The following is a 19,073-nucleotide window of genomic DNA, read 5'->3' as shown; positions in this document are numbered from 1 at the left end:
AGTGTTTATCTGGATGCGTGGGCAACCCGACACCCCGCTCTGGGGCGGCCAACCCTGCTCGGGCCAACCCTGCTCGGGCCATCCCTACGGCTCGGCAGGTCGCGGTCCTCGGTCCTGCCCTCAGGCGACCTCTGGGTCGCGTGGGAGCCGAAGTGCGGGCTGGGCTCTGCGTCCCTGCCCCGCGACCCTGGGCAGAGTCCCCAGAACAGAAAGGCCTGTCCCTCCCTTTCCCTCCCGCCCCGCCGCAGCCCCGCACGTGCGGCGCCTCGTGCACCTTCCTGGGCCCCGCCCCCGCCCTCCATTGGCTGTTCCCGCGCCTTCCTCCTCGGCCCCCACCCCACGCGACTAGACTCGGCTGCGGCTCCACGTGACCCACGGGGGGCGGTCACGCCGCGCGAGCAGTAGCTCGGATAGGTCCCCTTGGCCGGCCAGGCCGCTCCGAGCCCCGCCCCTCTTCGGTGGCGCGTCCGGAAGGTTGCAAGTCGGGCACAAGAGGGAGAGGCTGCGGTGGTTGCGGAGGGCAGGGGTTATGAAGAGGGCGGTGAAGGGGGAACACTAGTAGGAGGGGGGAGAACACTGGTAGGAGGGAAGGGACCGCGCCGAGGAAGGCCCACGACAAAGACTCCAGCAGGCTCCAATCAGGGGACACAGGGGCGGCGGGGGCGGGGCCTCCGCGGGGGTCCTCACCTGGCCCCGCACGTGTCTAGCTTATCCCGGCCGTCCGACCAATCAGGACCCGAGGAACTGCGCCTGCCCCTCTAGCAGGCTGGGCCAATCCAGAGCCACGATCCGGGGAAACTGGTCTGGCCTTATGAATAATTAATATGCCAGAGCCGGTCCGCAGGCGGGGTAGCGATGGAGGGAGGCGGGGGCGCCGTTGGGCGCCTGCGCAGTAGCTGCCCGTGTCGGCAGCTGCAGCGGGTCGCACGGCTCCGGCCCATCTCGGGGGGCGGGCGGGGGAGGCGAGGGGCGCGAGCCGAGTCCGGGCACGATGTCCGACGCGGGCGGCGGAAAGAAGCCGCCTGTGGACCCGCAGGCAGGACCCGGTCCGGGGCCGGGGCGCGCAGCTGGGGAAAGGGGCCTGTCGGGGTCCTTCCCCCTGGTCCTGAAGAAGCTGATGGAGAACCCCCCGCGCGAGGCGCGCCTCGGTGAGGGCGGGGGGGTGGTCCGCGCGGGCCTGGGGGCGGGGCTTATACAGGGGCGGGGCCTCGTGAGGGCGGGGCCGGGGAGGCTGGGGGTCAGAGAACAGTGGTCCAGCGGTCCAGCGGAGGGGGATGGGGCCCGGATGACAAGGAGCTTGGAGGACGAGGCCACGGGGCTGGGGACAGAGGGTCGGGGGCGAGCTGAGACGGTGGGTCTGGCGGGAGAGAATGGTGGGGCGGTTTGAGGAGGCGGAAGGGGATCGGGAGCAGTCACTTAAATGACGCTCCGGGGCCCCTCCCCCGGAGCCACCTGCATCGGAGTCACTTGGGATGCCTATTTAAAATGCCGGTTTCTGCACCCCACCCAGTCTGCGGTCACCGGGACAGGGGTCTTGCATTTTAAGGAGCACCCCACCGCACCCCCATTATTTTCTAAGTACACCAAAGTTTAGGAAGCGCAGGTCTACGGTAGCGGACTGTCATCGTACCTTACCCCTCCCGGGGGGACCTGGCTTCCTCCCTGGGTGTGAGTAGCCGCAGCTGCTAGGTCCAGGCGGGAGCCATTCTGTTGAGGGGCTTCTGCTGAGCGGGTGGGGGAGGGGTGTGGGCGAGGAGTGCGGGGCGCCTTGGGAGGGGAGTTTTGGGCCAGGCAGGGAAAGGATGAGGGTCAAATGAGGCCACTGAGGCCCTTCGCCTGGTTGGTTGTGGCTGACCTTAGACTCTGGGGCCACGGCGGCAGGACTGAGCTTCATCTTTTTGCCTAGGCCACAAACGTCCCTGGGGCATATGTGGAAAGCAGGTCTGGCCTTGTTTTTCACCCTGGGAGATGGGGTACAGGGAGCAGCAGGAGGGCCGCCTGTGGTGGGGTTGTGGGTGCACTGAGGTATATACTTTGAGTGTGAGACCTTTGCATTTCTAAGAGCCATCAGTAATTCAGGATTTGGGAAAGGGATAGGCCTTCGAGAGTTATCTGGCCTGGGGAATGGATTTTCCTTTTCAAAATGCCGTTTCTCTTCCTTTCCTGGGTGTGTTCTGAGGCTCCCATCCCTGTGGCTGTCACTGTTGAGTTATAAATAGCTTCAGCACATCAGGTGAGACCAGCCTCTCTCCTCCTGCTTTGGGACCTCATGTGCACAAACCCTTTTGTTTGTTTTTGAGACCATGCTTTGTTCCAAATCTGAGGCTGAGACAAGCTGCAGTGACAGGTGTACACATCTGACAGTTTCTTGTTTGAGATTACCAGGTAATAACCATCCATAACAAGAACTCTGCCCGATATTCGCAGACTGCTGGCAAAGCATGCTGACATCATCTTATTTCATTAACAGTCCTAGAGGGTATTCTCCCCACTTCCCAGATGAGGAAAATTGAGGCTCAGGGAGGTGAGGGTGCTTCCTCAAGGCCACACAGCTAGACCTTTGACACTCAGTTTGGTGCTCTTTCTACTGTATCACGCTGGCGGCCACTGTTGCATGACCTGAGTGATGGAGTAAGTCTTTTATCTCTTACAATTTAAAATTCCAAAGGCCGGGCGCGGTGGCTCAAGCCTGTAATCCCAGCACTTTGGGAGGCCGAGACGGGCGGATCACGAGGTCAGGAGATCGAGACCATCCTGGCTAACACAGTGAAACCCCGTCTCTACTAAAAAATACAAAAAACTAGCCGGGCGAGGTGGTGGGCGCCTGTAGTCCCAGCTACTCGGGAGGCTGAGGCAGGAGAATGGAGTAAATCCGGGAGGCGGAGCTTGCAGTGAGCCGAGATCTGGCCACTGCACTCCAGCCTGGGCCACAGAGCGAGACTCCGCCTCAAAAAAAAAAAAAAAAAAAAAAAAAAATTTAAAATTCCACTTTACAAAAACACTGATTTAAAGTATCCTTAATCGTTTAGGCCAGGCAAAACCTGGAACTTACTGTTGCCTGTCCTTCAGTATGGCTGCTTTTCTATCTCCTGTCTTCTCCTGCCTCCTTTGATCCCAAATGACCCCACCTGATATGGGTCACAGTCATTTCTGAACAGAGTGAGGAGACCAGCTCTCAGGGGAGGAGAGCAGGAAGGCCATCTGGCCCATCCAGCCCACCAAGGCTTGACTTTCTTACTTCCCAGTTGGCTTTAAACCAAAGCCTGGTATAGAAAGCAGTTGCAGGAATTCAGGTTAATTTGTGTTAGAAAGCCATGATCAAGTTGTTTGTCAAAACCTCTACCTTCTTAACTCACTGGGTGTGTTCATTTGTGTTGGACCAACAAGCTACTATTTGGTCTGGGAGTCTGTGCGTGACTGGTTTATTTCCAACTTAATCATATTTGATTTCTCCTTTTCACTTATAAATCCAGAGTTCAAAATTGTCTCCCTCCATTTTGAAAACCCATCATGAGCTTGTCATGATTTTATCTCCCACTTCCCTGATTAGCCTCCCTGTCACTTTGATTTCCTTCCAACCTTGTCACATTGCTCTCTTGTCTTTTTAAAATTGCTCCCTCTTGGATATCCATACATGTAACTTTGTGACTGAGACAATTAGGCAGATCCAGTCCCCACTAATTGATTAGTTTTGCTTTGGATAGGAACAGTCTTTCTTCTTCAGCTCCACCCCTCTCCTTCCTCCCAGAAAACCTGCTTTCAGTCTTTTCTGCTTATTCAGGGATAAAGGTCTCTTGAAATGGTTGCTTTGAAAAGGGTCCTGGAAAGACAGCTCCAGGCCCTTCCTAATAACCTGAATCTGTTTGCAAATCCGATATTTTACATATATTTTTCTATAGTCCACCGTCTGCCTACCCCTTGGTGGACCCTTGAGATCTAGAAATAAATCAGTTCATACCCTCAATGAGCCCACAGTAACAATGATGCCTGCAGTATGCCAGGAACACTGTAAAGACACTTTTTTTTGGTCTTTTGAGGTGGACTTTGGCTCTCGTCCAGGCTGGAGTGTAGTGGTACAGTTTCAGCTCACTGCAAACCTCTGCCTCCCGGGTTCAAGCGATTCTCCTGCCTCAGCCTCCCAAGTAGCTGGGATTACAGGCATGCACTACTGTGCCTGGCTGATTTTTTGTATTTTTAGTAGAGACAGGGTTTCACCATGTTGGTCAGACTGGTCTCAAATTCCTGACCTCAGGTGATTCGCCCGCATCAAACTCCCAAAGTGCTAGGATTATAAGCTTGAGCCACCGCGCATGGCTGTAAAGACACATTCCAATGGTATCTCTGGCTAGGCGCGGTGGCTCACGCCTGTAATCCCAGCAGTTTGGGAGGCCGAGGCGGGCGGATCACCTGAGGTCGGGAGTTCGAGACCAGCCTGACCAACATGGAGAAACCCCATCTCTACTAAAGCAAAATTAGCCAGGCGTGGTAGCGCATACCTGTAATCTCAGCTACTTGGGAGGCTGAGGAAGGAGAATCACTTGAACCCGGGAGGCAAAGGTTGTGGTGAGCCGAGACCGCGCCATTGCACTCCAGCCTGGACAACAAGAACGAAACTCTGTCTCAAAAAAAAAAGTTATCTGTAATCGTCACCGAAGAAACAGCTTTATCCTTATGTGCAGTGGAGGACACCAAGACTCAGAGAGGTTAAGTAATATGGCTAAGGTCACACATCAAACAGCGAGTGGCAAAGCTGGTACTCCTCCCTGGGCTGGGTTGCTGTGGAGAAGCATAACTGGAGGGAACAGGACAGGGGAACACAAAAGTTTTTGGCCTGAAGATCTCGACCCTTTGTAAGCTAAAGTATCCAGAAAGGTCAGAGACTCCATTTCCCTCCTTGTAGTCTCTCTCCTGCAGATGCTAATCCTACAGCCTATTCTGTTTTTGTTTTTGTTTTTTTGTGATGGAGTTTCGCTCTTTGTGGCCCAGGCTTGGGGTGCAGTGGCGTGATCTTGGCTCACTGCAACCTCTGCCTCCCGGGTTCAAGCGATTCTCTTGTCTCAGCCTGGCCAACATGGTGAAACCCCATCTCTACTAAAATACAAAAAATAGCTGGGCATGGTGGCACATGCCTGTAATCCCAGCTACTCGGGAGGCTGAGGCACTAGAATCGCTTAAACCGGGAGGTGGAGGTTGCAGTGAGCCGAAATTGGGCCACTGCACTCCAGCCTGGGTGACGAGCAAAACACTGTCTCAAAAAAATATAAAATAAAATAAATAATGAATTAACCCTATGACCACTTAAGGTCTCAGAGCATGTGGTGAGCCTTCTGGGAAGGCCATGCATGGATGAGGATGGGATGCCATGTCTAAAGGAAAATAGCCGGGCCTGGTTCAAGTGCGAGATTTTAACTGGAGAATAGAGTGGGCTCTTGAAATGAATGGATTGGAATCGGGGCTCTGAGAAAGATGGGCCAGGTCTGTGAGACTCACTGCCCACTTCCTGGGATTGAGTTAATCTGTTGTGTGATATTTCATCGCAGATTTTGTTTCTGCAGATAAGGAAAAGGGGAAGGAAAAGCTGGAGGAGGACGAGGCTGCAGCCGCCAGCACCATGGCCGTCTCAGCCTCCCTCATGCCACCCATCTGGGACAAGACCATCCCATATGACGGCGAATCTTTCCACCTGGAGTACATGGACCTGGACGAGTTCCTGCTGGAGAATGGCATCCCCGCCAGCCCCACCCACCTGGCCCACAACCTGCTGCTGCCTGTAGCAGAGTTAGAAGGGAAGGAGTCTGCCAGCTCTTCCACAGCGTCCCCACCATCCTCCTCCACTGCCATCTTTCAGCCCTCTGAAACCGTGTCCAGCACAGGTTGGTGAAAGGCCATCGGGCAGGGCCACCTGTCCCATGCAAGGAAGTCCATTTCCCACTGAGGGCTGCTTGTGTCCATGTACCCAGTGAGTCCCTTCTCTGAGGGGAAGTCCTAGTGGGGCTGCAGTGTGGAGAAACTCTTCACTCCCCACCCTTCTGCACGGTTCCCTAAGACTGGAGATAAAAACAGTGGTCATGTCTTCAGCAGTTGGAACGTTTTTGTTGGTTGGTGTGCTGCAGACAGTCAGGACGGGACCTTCTAGGCCAAAGCATTACAGGATAGAAATCCCATTCATTCTGCATTTCCTCAATGCTGCTCTTTTTTTTTTGAGATGGAGTCTCGCTCTGTTGCCCAGGCTGGAGTGCAGTGGCTTAATCTTGGCTCACTACCACCTCCGTCTCCTGGGTTCAAGCAGTTCTCTGCCTCAGCCTCCCAAGTAGCTGGGATTATAGGCGCCAGCCACCACGCCTGGCTAATTTTTGTATTTTTAGTAGAGACGGGGTTTCACCATGTTGACTAGTCTGGTCTCGAACTCCTAACCTCTGGTGATCTGCCCGCCTCAGCCTCCCAAAGTGCTGGGATTATAGGCATAAGCTACCATGCCTAGCATTAATTTTTGTATTTTTAGTAGAGATGGGGTTTTGCCATATTTGTCAGGCTGGTCTTGGCTCACTGCAACCTCCACCTCCTGGATTGAAGCGATTTTTATTTTTAGTAGAGACGGGATTTCGCCATATTTGTCAGACTGGTCTCAAACTCATGACCTCAGGTGATTGACCACCTTGGCCTCCCAAAGTGGGGAATGCTTTCTTCGTGCCAGGGCATAAGCAGTATTCAAGTCCTACAATTACCTACTAGCCTGGGCAACAGAGTGAGATGCCATCTCAAAAAAAAAAAAAAGAAAGCATTCCTACCACCTGGCCAAGACAAACATCATTTTCAGAGTCTGTCCTTACTCCTCCTCCTTTTTACATTTTACCTCTGGGGGTTTGTTTTCATGCCCCTTGGACACGAATGTACCAAAGGAGACATGACTCCTGTTTTGGGGGCTCTGCAAAGCTTTCTGCAGGCTCCGAGGCATACAGGCTGATAGCTCCTGCCATCCGGTATGTCACCGCAGGAATCCACACCCAGTAGGTTCTCACACTGTATTTTTTTTTTCTTTTTATTATGGAAATTTTTTCAAAAAAAATATAAAAGAGATGACTATAATGAACCTCTATGTAACCATCACCCAGCTTCAACAATTCTCAACTCAGAAGCAGTTATTTGCAATCAAATTATAAGTATTTCAATGTGTATCTAAAATATAAAGGTTCTTTTAAAAAGACCTAAGGAAAATACTAGTTCTACATCTAAAGTTGACAATAAATCCATCAACATTCAGATTTCCAAAGTTGTCTCATAAACGGTATTTTACAGGCTGGGCGTGATGGCTCACGCCTGTAATCCCAGCTCTTTGGAAGGCCAAGATGGGCAGATCACGAAGTCAGGAGATTGAGACCATCCTAGCTAACACGGTGAAACCCCATCTCTACTAAAAATACAAAAAAATCAGCTGGGCGTGGTGGCGGGTGCTTGTAGTCCCAGCTATTTGGGAGGCTGAGGCAGGAGAATGGTGTGAACCCAGGAGGCGGAGCTTGCAGCAAGCCGAGATCGCGCCACTGTACTCCAGCCTGGGCGACAGAGCAAGACTCCATCTCAAGAAAACAAAAACAAAAAACATGGTATTTTACAGTTTATTTGTTTGAGTCAGGATCCAGACAAGGCCTATACATTGCATTTGGTTGATATGTCTTTTCAGTATATCTATAGGCTCTCTTCATTTTTTATTTTTTCCCCCAATTTGTTAATAAACCAAATCATTTGTCCTGTAGAGTTTCGCATGTGCTGGCTTTTGCTGGCTGTATTTTTTTTTTTTTTTTTTTGGAAACGGCGTCTCGCTCTGTCTCCCAGGCTGGAGTGCTATGGCGTGTTCTCAACTCACTGCAACCTCTCCCTCCCAGGTTCAAGCAATTCTCCTGCCTCACCCTCCTGAGTTGTTGAGATTACAGGCACACACCACCATGCCCAGCTAATTTTTGTATTTTTTTAGTAGAGATGGGGTTTCACCATGTTGGCCAGGCTGGTCTTCAACGCCTGATCTAAGTAATCCGCCTGCCTCAGCCTCCCAAAGTGCTGGGATTACAGGCATGAGCCACTGTGCCCCGCCCTTTTTTTTTTTTTTTTTTTTTGGAAATGGAGTCTCGCTCTGTCACCCAGGCTGGAATGCAGTGGTGTGATCTCAGCTCACTGCCATCTCCGCCTCCTGGATTCAAGTGATTCTCCTGCCTTAGCATCCCGAAAATTAGCTGCACACTGACCACCATGCCCAGCTAATTTTTGTATTTTTAGTAGAGACGGGGTTTCACCAAGTTGGCCATGCTGGCCTTGAACTCCTAACCTCAAGTGACCTGCCCCTTCGGCCTCCCAAAGTGCTGGGATTACAGGTGTGAGCCACTGTGCCCGGCCTGTAGTTGAACTTTCTATATATAGAGTTACATAATATGTTCTCCCTTTTGTTTTTAACTATTATAAGCTAATTACATTTATACGTACTTACACTTATAACTTTCTATAGCTAGCTTTATAGTACAAATATAAATTATGTAGGCATCAGAATCTCTTTACACTGACAAAATAGTTTTATAGAACAAATTTATGAAATATTCTTGACAGACAAAAATCACAATACAAATGAAGTAAGATTTATATTGAAGAATTGTACACATGGTAGAAATGAAAGGAGATGTCTGGGCACAGTGGCTCAGGCCTGTAATCCCAGCACTTTGGGAGGCCAAGGCGGGTAGGTCACCTGAGGTCGGGAGTTTGAGACCAGCCTGGCCAATATGGTGAAACCCCGTCTCTACTACAAATACAAAAAATTAGCCAGGCGTGGTGGCACACACCTGTAATCCAAGCTACTTAGGAGGCTGAGGCAGGAGAATCACTTGAACCCAGGAGATGGAGGTTGCAGTGAGCCGAGATCATGCCATGTTCCAGCCTGGGCAACAGAGCGAAACTCTGTCTAAAAAAAAGAAATGAAAGTAGAATTCCTCCTTTTAATTTTTCAATTCCTCTATAGAAACAAAACATCAGGCCACGCGTGGTGGCTCACGCCTGTAATCCCAGCACTTTGGGAGGCCAAGGCAGGCGGATCACGAGGTCACGAGATCAAGACCGTCCTGGCTAACACGGTGAAACCCTGTCTCTACTAAAAATACAAAAAAATTAGCTGGGCGTGGTGGCAGGCGCCTGTAGCCCTAGCTATTTGGGAGGCTGAGGCAGGAGAATGGCATGAACCCGGAAGGCAGAGCTTGCAGTGAGCCAAGATCGCGCCACTGCACTCCAACCTGGGCAACAGAGCAAGACTCCGTCTCAAAAAAAAAAAGAAAAAGAAAGAAAACATCAATAGTATAAATATATTTTTTATTTAGAGACAGGGTCTTATTGTTGCCCAGACCGGCCAACAGTGCAGTAGTGCGATCATAGCTCACTATCATTTCAAACTCCTGGGCTCAGGCAATCCTCCCACCTCAGCCTCCTGAGTAACTAAGACTAAGGCATGCACCACCACACCACCTAATTTTTTTTTTTTTTTTGAGAGAGAATCTCACTCTGTCACCCAGGCTAGAATGCAGCAGCGGGATTTCGGCTCACTGAAAGCTCCGCCTTCCGGGTTCACACCATTCTCCTGCCTCAGCCTCCCGAATAGCTGGGACTACAGGCGCCCACCACCACGCCCAGCTAATTTTTTGAATTTTTACTAGAAATGGGGTTTCACTGTGTTAGCCAGGATGGTCTTGATCTCCTGACCTAATGATTCACCCACCTCAGCCTCTCAAACTCCTGGGATTATAGGTGTGAGCCCGGCCCACACCACCTAATTTTAAAAAATTTTTTTGGGCCAGACATAGTGGCTCACGCCTGTAATCCCAGCACGTTGGGAGGCTGAGGCAGGCGCACATCATGAAATCAAGAGATTGAGACCAGCCAGGCATGGTAGAGAATGGCTAGGTCATTGGACGTGCGTATGTTCAGCTTGTGTAGACCCTGCCAAATAGTGTACAAAGTAGTGGAGGCAGGTGAATCATGAGGTCAGGAGATCGAGACCATCCTGGCCAACATAGTGAAACCCCGTCTCTACTAAAAATACAAAAATTAGCCAGGTGTGCTGGTGGGCGCCAGTAGTCCCATCTACTTGGGAGGCTGAGGCAGGAGAATAGCTTGAACCCAGGAGACTGTGGTTGCAGTTAGCTGAGATCATACCACTGCACTCCACCCTGGGAGACAGAGTAAGACTCCTGAAAAAAAAAAAAAAAGACTAAATGACTAGATGGCACAGTGACAGACATGTCTCAGGGACTCAGAAGTGGAACCCAGGCCTACGCGGTCACTCACGCTTGTCCCAGCATTTTGGGAGGCCAAGGCGGGTGGATCACTTGAGCTCAGCAGTTCAAGAGCAGCCTGGCCAACATGGCGAAACCTTGTCTCCGCTAAAAATACAAAAACTAGGCAAGTGTGGTGGCTCATGCCTGTTGTCTCTGCTACTCGCAAGGCTGAGTCAGGGGAATCACTTGAACCGGGGAAGTGGAGGCTGCAGTGAGCCAAGATTGTATCACCGTACTCTATCCTGAGCGATAGAGCAAGACTCAGTCTCAAAAAAAAAACAAAGTGGAACCTGGCCAGGTGCAGGGGCTCACACCTGTAATCCCAGCACTTTCAGAGGCAGAGGCAGGAAGATCATTTGAGCCCTGGAGTTTGAGACCAGCCCTGGCAACATAGTGAGACCCTGTCTCTACAAAATAAAAAAAAAATTAGCCAGGCATGTTGTTGTGCACCCGCGGTCCCAGCTAATCAGGAGGCTAAGGCAAGAGGATCACTCCAGCCCAGGAGGTCAAGGCTGCAGTGAGCCATGTTCACACCACGGTACTCCAGTCTAGGTGACAGAGTGAGACCCTGTCTCCAAAAAAAAAAAAAAAAATTGGAACCCATTTCCGTTCTTCAGTCTGTGTCCCTGGAGAGATGCAGCTGTTTCTCATTAGTGGAGATCTTGAAATCACAGAAGTTAAGGGAATATAAAAATTTAATGTTTTAGGCCAGGCGCAGTGGCTCACGCCTATAATCCCAGCACTTTGGGAGGCTGAGGCGGGCGGATCAGGAGATCAGAAGATCCATACCATCCTGACTAACACGCTGAAACGCCGTCTCTACTAAAAATACCAAAAAAATAGCCAGGCTTGGTGGTGGGCGCCTGTGGTGGCAGGCGCCTGTAGTCCCAGCTACTTGGGAGGCTGAGGCAGGAGAATGGCATGAACCCGGGAGGCGGAGCTTGCAGTGAGCCGAGGTCGCGCCACTGCACTCCAGCCTGGGCGACAGAGCGAGACTCAGTCTCAAAAAAGGAAAAAAAATTTATGTTTTGCTTAACATTTCTGGAGGGGGTGGAAACAATTGGAAAACCCTGTTTTTTTCGAGGGCTTCTGTTTCCTTTTGAGCGTTCTGTTCCTGAAGGAAAGAATTCTTTGAATGTTTGTGTTGTGGAATTGAACCATGTGCCAGTCTGGCTTAGGGGTTGGTACTGTTGGGGTTTTCTTGTCCCCAAGCAGCAGTGGCTTATGCAGCCTTGAGGTTCAAGCAGGTCTCTGGCTGTGTGGCGTGGGTCTTCTCTGTCCAGTGGGCTGTGCGGGAGCAAGCACCTGTCTCTGTGTCTTTCAGAATCTTCCCTGGAGAAGGAGAGGGAGACTCCTAGTCCCATTGACCCCAACTGTGTGGAGGTGGATGTGAACTTCAATCCAGACCCCGCTGACCTGGTGCTCTCCAGTGTGCCAGGCGGGGAGCTCTTCAACCCTCGGAAGCACAAGTTTGCTGAGGAGGACCTGAAGCCCCAGCCCATGATCAAAAAGGCCAAGAAGGTCTTTGTCCCTGATGAACAGAAGGTAACCTGTTATTCCTTATAAGTAAAGATGCAACATTGGTTCAAGGGCCTAGGGGCTATGGCTTCTCGAATTTGATTTTATCTGGAGAGCCTTCCCTCCTTGTGACACCATTTGGAAAGACATAAGTTCAGTGTTTAAAGCCATGTCTTGCAGCAGTTTGGTAGAAAGAAAAGGAGTCATGTGGCATTTGGCCCCAGTGTGACTCCCTGTAGTTTCTCTCTCCTTCTCCGGGCCATTGGCTGTGTTAATGTTCCTGCCTCCCTGGCTGTAGCCCAGCCACTGGGCAAGAGCTCACTAGGCCACAGGAACTGGGGTTGAAAAAGTCCTTGCTTTGAAGGACAAAGGATTGCTTGTATGTTGCCATCCCCAGGGATGAGCAAGCTGGTGGTGCTGTTAGGAACTGGTGGAAAGAAGGAATTTTGCAGTTTTCCATCCTTTCCTATGAAAAACTTACAGCAAGGATTTTTCATCCAAATCCTTGGAGTCAGGCAGACCTGGGTTCAAACTCCATGTTGCCATCTGTGGCCTAGCTGTGCCTCAAGTTCCTCATCTGTAAAATGGGAACAACTGAACCTGCCTCCCGGGGAAGTTTCTGAGACTTTAATAATGATGTGATGATCGTGGTAAATATTTAGATGGTACTCACTATAGGCCAGGCACTGATTTTTGTTTTGTTTGGTTTGGTTTGGTTTTTGAGACAGAGTCTCACTCTGTCACCTAGGCTGGAGTGCAGTGGCATGATCTCAGCTCACTGCAACTTCCACCTCCCGGGTTCAACTGATTCTTGTGCCTCACCCTCCTGAGTAGCTGAGGTTACAGACACGCACCACCATGCCCAGCTAATTTTTGTATTTTTAGTAGAGATGGGGTTTCATCATATTGACCAGGCTGGTCTTGAACTCCCAACCTCAAGTGATCCACCTGCCTCGGCCTCCCAAAGTGCTGGGATTACAGGAGTGAGCCACCACGCCTGGCCTATTATTTCTCATTGTAAAGATAAGGGACCTGTGATATTGAGGGGTTAAAGTACTTGCAGTTTCACTGCTAGTAATCTTGGAGAGCCAAGATGTCAACTCGGGGAACTAGGCCCTTACCCACAACCAAAATGCCTACGTGAGGCAAGGGTGTGGATAGTGCAGTGCTTTGTGCTGGAGCAGCAGGTACCAGGCCTCCAGGAGATGGGTCTCCTTCTCTTCACCATGTAACCTACCAAATAACTTTTGTTTCTCATCCTGCCCCCGAGGAAAGGGCAGTCCCCTTGATGTGCCCTGGTTTGTGCTGCTCCCTCCCTGGTATCCCCGCTTTAGTTGTGGCCACACCAGATGAGTTAGGGGAATCCAGGTGGTGGGAGTGGAAAAATCGGGTTCTTTCATGGGGAAAGACAAGAGACTCACAGAGGGCACTTCCGCACAGGATGAAAAGTACTGGACAAGACGCAAGAAGAACAACGTGGCGGCTAAACGGTCGCGGGATGCCCGGCGCCTGAAAGAGAATCAGATCACCATCCGGGCAGCCTTCCTGGAGAAGGAGAACACAGCCCTGCGGACGGAGGTGGCTGAGCTACGCAAGGAAGTGGGCAAGTGCAAGACCATCGTGTCCAAGTATGAGACCAAATACGGGCCCTTGTAACCCGTGCCCCCCGCCCGGGCAGGGCACTGCCTGCACCTCAGACCTCTGCCTGGGGGCTCCCTGAAACCCCTCACACACGTGGAGACTTATGACTCGTCGTGGGCGCATGGCGGCGCACCTGCTGCAGGAGCGGCCACGTCTCAGCTTCATTATACCACGGCCCGCGCACGTGGCGACGTCCCTGGGGGGCCAGTCTCCTCGCTGGTGGGGAACGCAAGAGAATGCATAGACGGGTGACTCGGCCTTAGTTTCTATACTTGGAAGTCCCAGTTGAATCGGAAGGGGACCTCTGGAGTACACACCTCTCTCTCCCAGGCGCTCAGGGTCCCTGGACTCTCCCTCAGTCTCCAGCCTGGGCTCCCGAGGGCTATCTCTGCAGAATGAGTTGTGATCATTGTCACCCTATGTCTTCTCAGGTAGCAGGGTGCATTTCCACTCAAGGTGTGTCTGTCACGCACCTCATCCTCCCCAGACAGTCTGAGTAATATCTGTTCCCATCCTCCGTGGAGGCAGAAGGACACACCAACTCCTCCGTCAGTGTTGCATGGGTGGCAGGCTGCAGGAGTGGGGTCTCTGCACAGCCTGGGATGGGGCTTGAGGCTGGGGCCTGCAGCAGAAGTGCACCCAGCCTTTCTCAGCTCCTGCACCCCTTTTCCCTTATGGCTCTGAGGCCATTGGCTCTCTGCATTTCATTGGCTGTGGAGGAGAGACTCCCAGGATGACTGCTCTCTGAGCCCTGAGTGCCAGGGCCGAGGGAGGCCTTTTCATTTCCTTTCCAGGCTACTCAGAGGCCACCTTCTGAAGCTCGTTTGTCCCACTACACCAGGCCTCTGGGCCTGCTGTTTCTTTCCACCCAGTGTCCAGTCTTGGACCATAGATTTAAAAGGAAAACCCCTCTTATCTAGGAGGCTTTAACTTCCTGGACCCCAGGATTCACCTTCCTAGTGGTGTTTAGAAAATGCCTCCATAGCCCCCTTCCACCATGGGCACGAGAACTGTGGTGTGTTTCTTGAGAAGCTCCCTTTTTTTCTTGCTCTGCTCACCGGTGTGGCCTGGGCTAGAGTGCACTCTACCTGGGGGGAGCGAGGGCCTTGCAATTCTTGCTTCGGGATCCCTCCCATGCGAGCTGCCTGGAGGGTGTCAGCAGGGCAAGACACCTAGTCTAGAGTCACCAAGGTCACAGTGCCACTTTTACAGGATAGCAGGCTGTTAGGATGTTTACACAGGCCTAGGGTCCCCTCAGTCTTGGTCCCAGGAGACGGGGGCCACTCGTGAGGCTGGCCATGCTGTGGCTTCTCACAGCTGTGGCCTCCTCTGCCTCACAACGACTCCTTTCTCCTGTGTGGCTGGACTTGCCCTTTTGCTGTGCTCAGAAGATTCACCGAGGAAATTCATGGAAGCCTCTGCTCATTTGGGTCACTGGGGCACCCCTGAGATGGGTGTGTTTATTTGCTCAGGGTGGGCAGCCTGTGGTGAAGAGGAGACAGAGGCGATGGGCATGCTTTGCCCTCCGTAACACTGGCTTTATTTACCGCGGTGGTTCAGAGTCCCGGGCCCCGACTTCTAAAGACTTTTCATAACAGGTGTTAAGACCAAGGCGTGGACCTCACCCCAAGGGAATGCCACGGCCCTTCGGGGACCTCACACCCACCTCTCCGGGGGATTTGACAAGGGGCCCTGAGGCCAAGGGAGGTCACTCCTCTCACCAGGCCCCTGACTTTTACTTTGTGGTTCTCTAAAAACCATGTACACACTTTCACTCTATTGTAACCACACAGGGCAGGCACATCCAGCATGTCAGTGTCCTGCCCCGGGCAGCTCTCCCTCCCGGGCACGCTCCCTCTGGCCTGGTGGATCACCAAGAGGGCGGTTCTCATTTTGTTATTAGTGGAAGAGCCTCGAGCTTAAAAGCTCTTCATTTTCTTTGCCGGAAAGTATATGGTTTGTGTTTTTGCAGTTTTATTTTTTTAAGGATGGACACTAAATCTCTGGTGTCCATGTTCCGAGCCCAGTGGCTGGGATGGTGGCTCGATATCTCTCTTTATCCCGCCCTCTGCCTGTTTGGTGCCCTCCCTTCTTTCCCCCAGGCAGTGGGTATCGGGTTCTTTCCCAAAGTGCTTACTTGGAAAGAGTACGGCTGCTGGACTCTTTTCGAAATGCCCCTCTGAGTCAGGAGCCTGGTGGGGACAAGATGGAGGATGTCCACAGAGGCTGACCTGTGGGGGAAAAGAAGTGCTCAGGTAAGGTTGTCTCCTCTCCTGTCCTAAAAATCCGTGCTTGCAGGAGAGGGTTGGTGCCTGCTCAGTTTCTCTCGAGGGAATGGGAGTCTCTTGGCTCCCTCCTGGGCCTTCTGCTTCTTGGAGGCCGACCGCTGGAGACTGAGGCTCCTGTGCTTGGATCTTTGACATCTGTAAATCACTGGAGGCTAGAGAAGCTGACTTTACCTTGGCTTTCCGTGGGTTCCGATGGGCTTGGAAGTACCATCTAATTCCTAAGCATCCTGTCTAAAGCTTTGTGGCACCCTCAGCGCAACCTCAGAACAGACAAATCATGAATGAGCTGGAACTTTGCAGGAATATTCATATTATAAATGTCTCATGTGATGGAGGAACATGTGCATTTAGAGAGAGAGAGAGTTTTCAAGGTTTACGGCAACTTTGTGGAGGACTTGGGTAACTCTTACCCTTGGTCAAAGGAAGAGGTTTGCCTGTCTGGCTTCTGAGGTTGGAGGGGGCACTTAACGGTGAACCTTAAGTCTGGGTACATGTAACCCTGCTGAGAGGGGCTGTGCAGGCCGCTCCTGCGGTCCTCTGGCCTGAGGCAGGGCGGCAGGCATGCAAGCCAGTGGGGGAAAACCCCTCTGAAGCTGGGCAGCCCTCTACCTGGGCCCCGGGAGCCGTGCTCCTTGGAACGCAAAGGGCCGAGGAGCATCTGGTTTTCATGGCAAAGCTCTACCCCAGAGCTCCTTTAACATCTGCTAATTAAGTGCAATAAATTTTTCTAGAAAATGGCAAAGATGACTTCCAGGTGGATATTGCTCTCTTACGGTGTTGGGGATGCCAGAACACCACTTGGTTTTATTTTTCTAAGTGCATGTGATGTGATAGAGTGTGTGGGGCTCTGTGTCCTTCCCTGGGAGCTGGCATTCCAGCGGGCCCCTCTCTTCTTTACCTTTGTTGGGGGAAGGAGGCAAGAGAAAAATCCCTTCTTCCCAGCCAGAGAGGGCAGAAGCAGACCGTAGCCCATTGGCCTTATGTGCGTGTGTGCGTGCGAGTGTGTCACTGCTGGTGGGCCGGAGTGATGTGGTGGGAGGGAAGCCGGGAATGTATCCTTTTCAGACAAAATTAAATATTTTGAAATGAGAATGTTGGGACTGTCTTTTCTGTCCTTCCCTGCACCCCCAATCTCCAGTTTCCTCTCTTGAGTGTTGGCCTAGGAGCTGTAGAGTCAAGCTGGAAAACTATCTCATTAGAATCCACCCCAGACACCCCTTTCATCATAGTCCAGACACTCTTAGCATCTGACCCCAACCACTCTGCCTCAGTTTCCTCATCTATCAGATGGAAGTGATTCTTGCCCTGCTTATATTGAGGAGGGACAGATACCAGACCAAAAGCAGTTGGAACAGATGAAAGTGCTAAACAACTAGAAGGCAGACAGGGAGCTGCTTATGACAAGTATTCTCAAATAGAGAATGCGTGATGGCAGCTCTGTAAAGAAAAGAAAGGGCCGGGCGCAGTGGCTCATGCCTGTAATCCCAGCACTTTGGGAGGCCAAGGCGGGCGAACCACAAGGTCAGGAGTTCAAGACCAGCCTGGCCAATATGGTGAAACCCCATCTCTACTAAAAATACAAAAAAATTAGCCAGGCATGGTGGCAGACACCTGGAATCCCAGTTACTCAGGAGGCTGAGGCAGGAGAATCGCTTGAACCCGGGATGCAGAGGTTGCAGTGAGCCGAGACCATGCCACTGCACTGTAGCCTGAGCAACAGAGCGAGACTCTGTCTCAAAAAAAAAAAAAAAGGCAGGCACGGTAGTTCACGCCGGTAATCCAAGCACTTTGGGAGGCCAAGGAAGGCAGATCACTTGAGGTCAGGAGTTTGAGTCCAGCCCGGCCAACATGGTGAATCCCTGTCTCTACTAAAAATACAAAAATTAGCTGGGCATGGTGGTGCAGGCCTGTAATCCCAGCCACTTGGGAGGCAGAAGCTGGAGAATTGCTTGAACCTGGGAGGTGGAGGATGCAATGAGCCGAGATGCGCCACTGCACTCCAGCCTGGGCGATAGTGTGACACTCTGTCTCCAAAAAAAAAAAAAAAAAAAAAAAAAAAAGAAGACTGAAGAGTTGGATCCCTTTAGTGGGACTCCAGGGGTTTTCCTTTTCTCCTGTTCTTTGGCTATAAAACTTTTTTTTTTTTTTTTTTTAAGACAGAGTCTCTCTGTCACCAGGCTGGAGTGCAGTGGCGCGACCTCGGCTCACTGCACCTCTGCCTCCCAGGTTGAAGCGGTTCTCCACCTCAGCCTCCCAAGTAGTTGGGACTACAGGCGCATGCCACTATGCCTGGCTAATTTTTTTTATTTTCAGTAGAGACAGGGTTTCACCATGTTGGCCAGGCTGGTCTGGAACTCCTGAGTAACGGCAATCCACCCACCTCGGCCTCCCAAAGTGCTGGGATTACAGGCGTGAGCTACCGTGCCCAGCCTGCAAATACTTCTTAAATGTCTATTTTGTATCACTTCTGCCTCCTGCCTTTACAGTCTTCTAGGGAAGACAAATAGATGGAAAAGCGTGGAGGATGGCGGGCCAAGGTAAAGGGTGTGGCTGACAAGACTGGGGAGCTGGGAGAGCGGCTAACCATACTGGAGAGGTTAGGGAAGGCCTCTCTGGGTGGCATTTAAGAGGAGACCAGGAGAGTGAATGGCTGTGACTTGTCCCCAAGGTTCACGTACAAGTTGGGGTAGAGCCAAGAGGCCTGCGGGTAGCTTCTGATCCTGATCACACACCTCACTACCCACTGCAGAAACAGCCCAGCCAGATGGCCAAAGAGGGCACAGAGAAAGCTTGGAGAGGATCCAGGAGGAAGGATCCAGGAGGATGGAACTCTTGACACCTCAGCCTTTTGTCCCTGAGGTTGAGAATAGGGCTCCAAGAAGCCAGGTGAAAAAGCAAAACCTTTGGCCCCAAGGGTCAAATTTTTAGGCAAAAGCTTTACCCAAGCGCTTGCTCACCCCATATCCATCCCCGTGGTCCATTTGAGCCTAGCCCTGGGCACAGCTGATTGGTCTAGGGGTGAGCATGTGACCCAATGGGGCCTAAGGATGTCCTTTCTTAGGATTGGTCAACCTGAGCTCTGTTTCTCTCCAGGGATGACCTGTTCTCACCCCATGCGTTTTCTTTTTTTCTTTCTTTCTTTCTTTCTTTCTTTCTTTTTTTTTTTTTTTTGAGACAGTGTCTTGCTGTTACCTAGGCTGGAGTGCAGTGGCACGATCTTGGCTCACTGCCACCTCCACTTTTCCAGTTCAAGCAATTCTCCTCCCTCAGCCTCCCAAGTAGCTAGGATTACAGGTGTGTGCCACCATGCCTGGCTATGTTT

At 51.6% G+C, this 19,073-nt stretch overlaps 1 protein-coding gene across 2 annotated transcripts in view; it reads left to right on the top strand.

Moving 5' to 3' along the window:
* TEF (TEF transcription factor, PAR bZIP family member) overlaps positions 1-16,843 on the top strand; it is a 30,514-nt gene extending 13,671 nt beyond the window's left edge. The window contains exons 1-4 of one of the 2 annotated variants that reach the window (XM_007975905.3): positions 889-1,148; positions 5,556-5,873; positions 11,629-11,849; positions 13,263-16,843. In XM_007975905.3, the coding sequence (XP_007974096.1) occupies positions 992-1,148; positions 5,556-5,873; positions 11,629-11,849; positions 13,263-13,478 (912 nt within the window). In that variant the 5' untranslated portion in view covers positions 889-991 and the 3' untranslated portion in view covers positions 13,479-16,843. Of the gene's footprint in view, positions 1-888; positions 1,149-5,555; positions 5,874-11,628; positions 11,850-13,262 lie in introns of those variants that run through there. The other variant, XM_007975906.3, reaches the window with a different exon arrangement.
* Positions 16,844-19,073: the final 2,230 nt, after the last annotated feature.

The sequence above is a fragment of the Chlorocebus sabaeus genome, chromosome 19 (assembly GCF_047675955.1).
Source record: "Chlorocebus sabaeus isolate Y175 chromosome 19, mChlSab1.0.hap1, whole genome shotgun sequence".
NCBI classification, from domain to species: Eukaryota; Metazoa; Chordata; class Mammalia; order Primates; family Cercopithecidae; genus Chlorocebus; species Chlorocebus sabaeus.
This window is presented reverse-complemented; position numbering and strand designations above follow the sequence as displayed.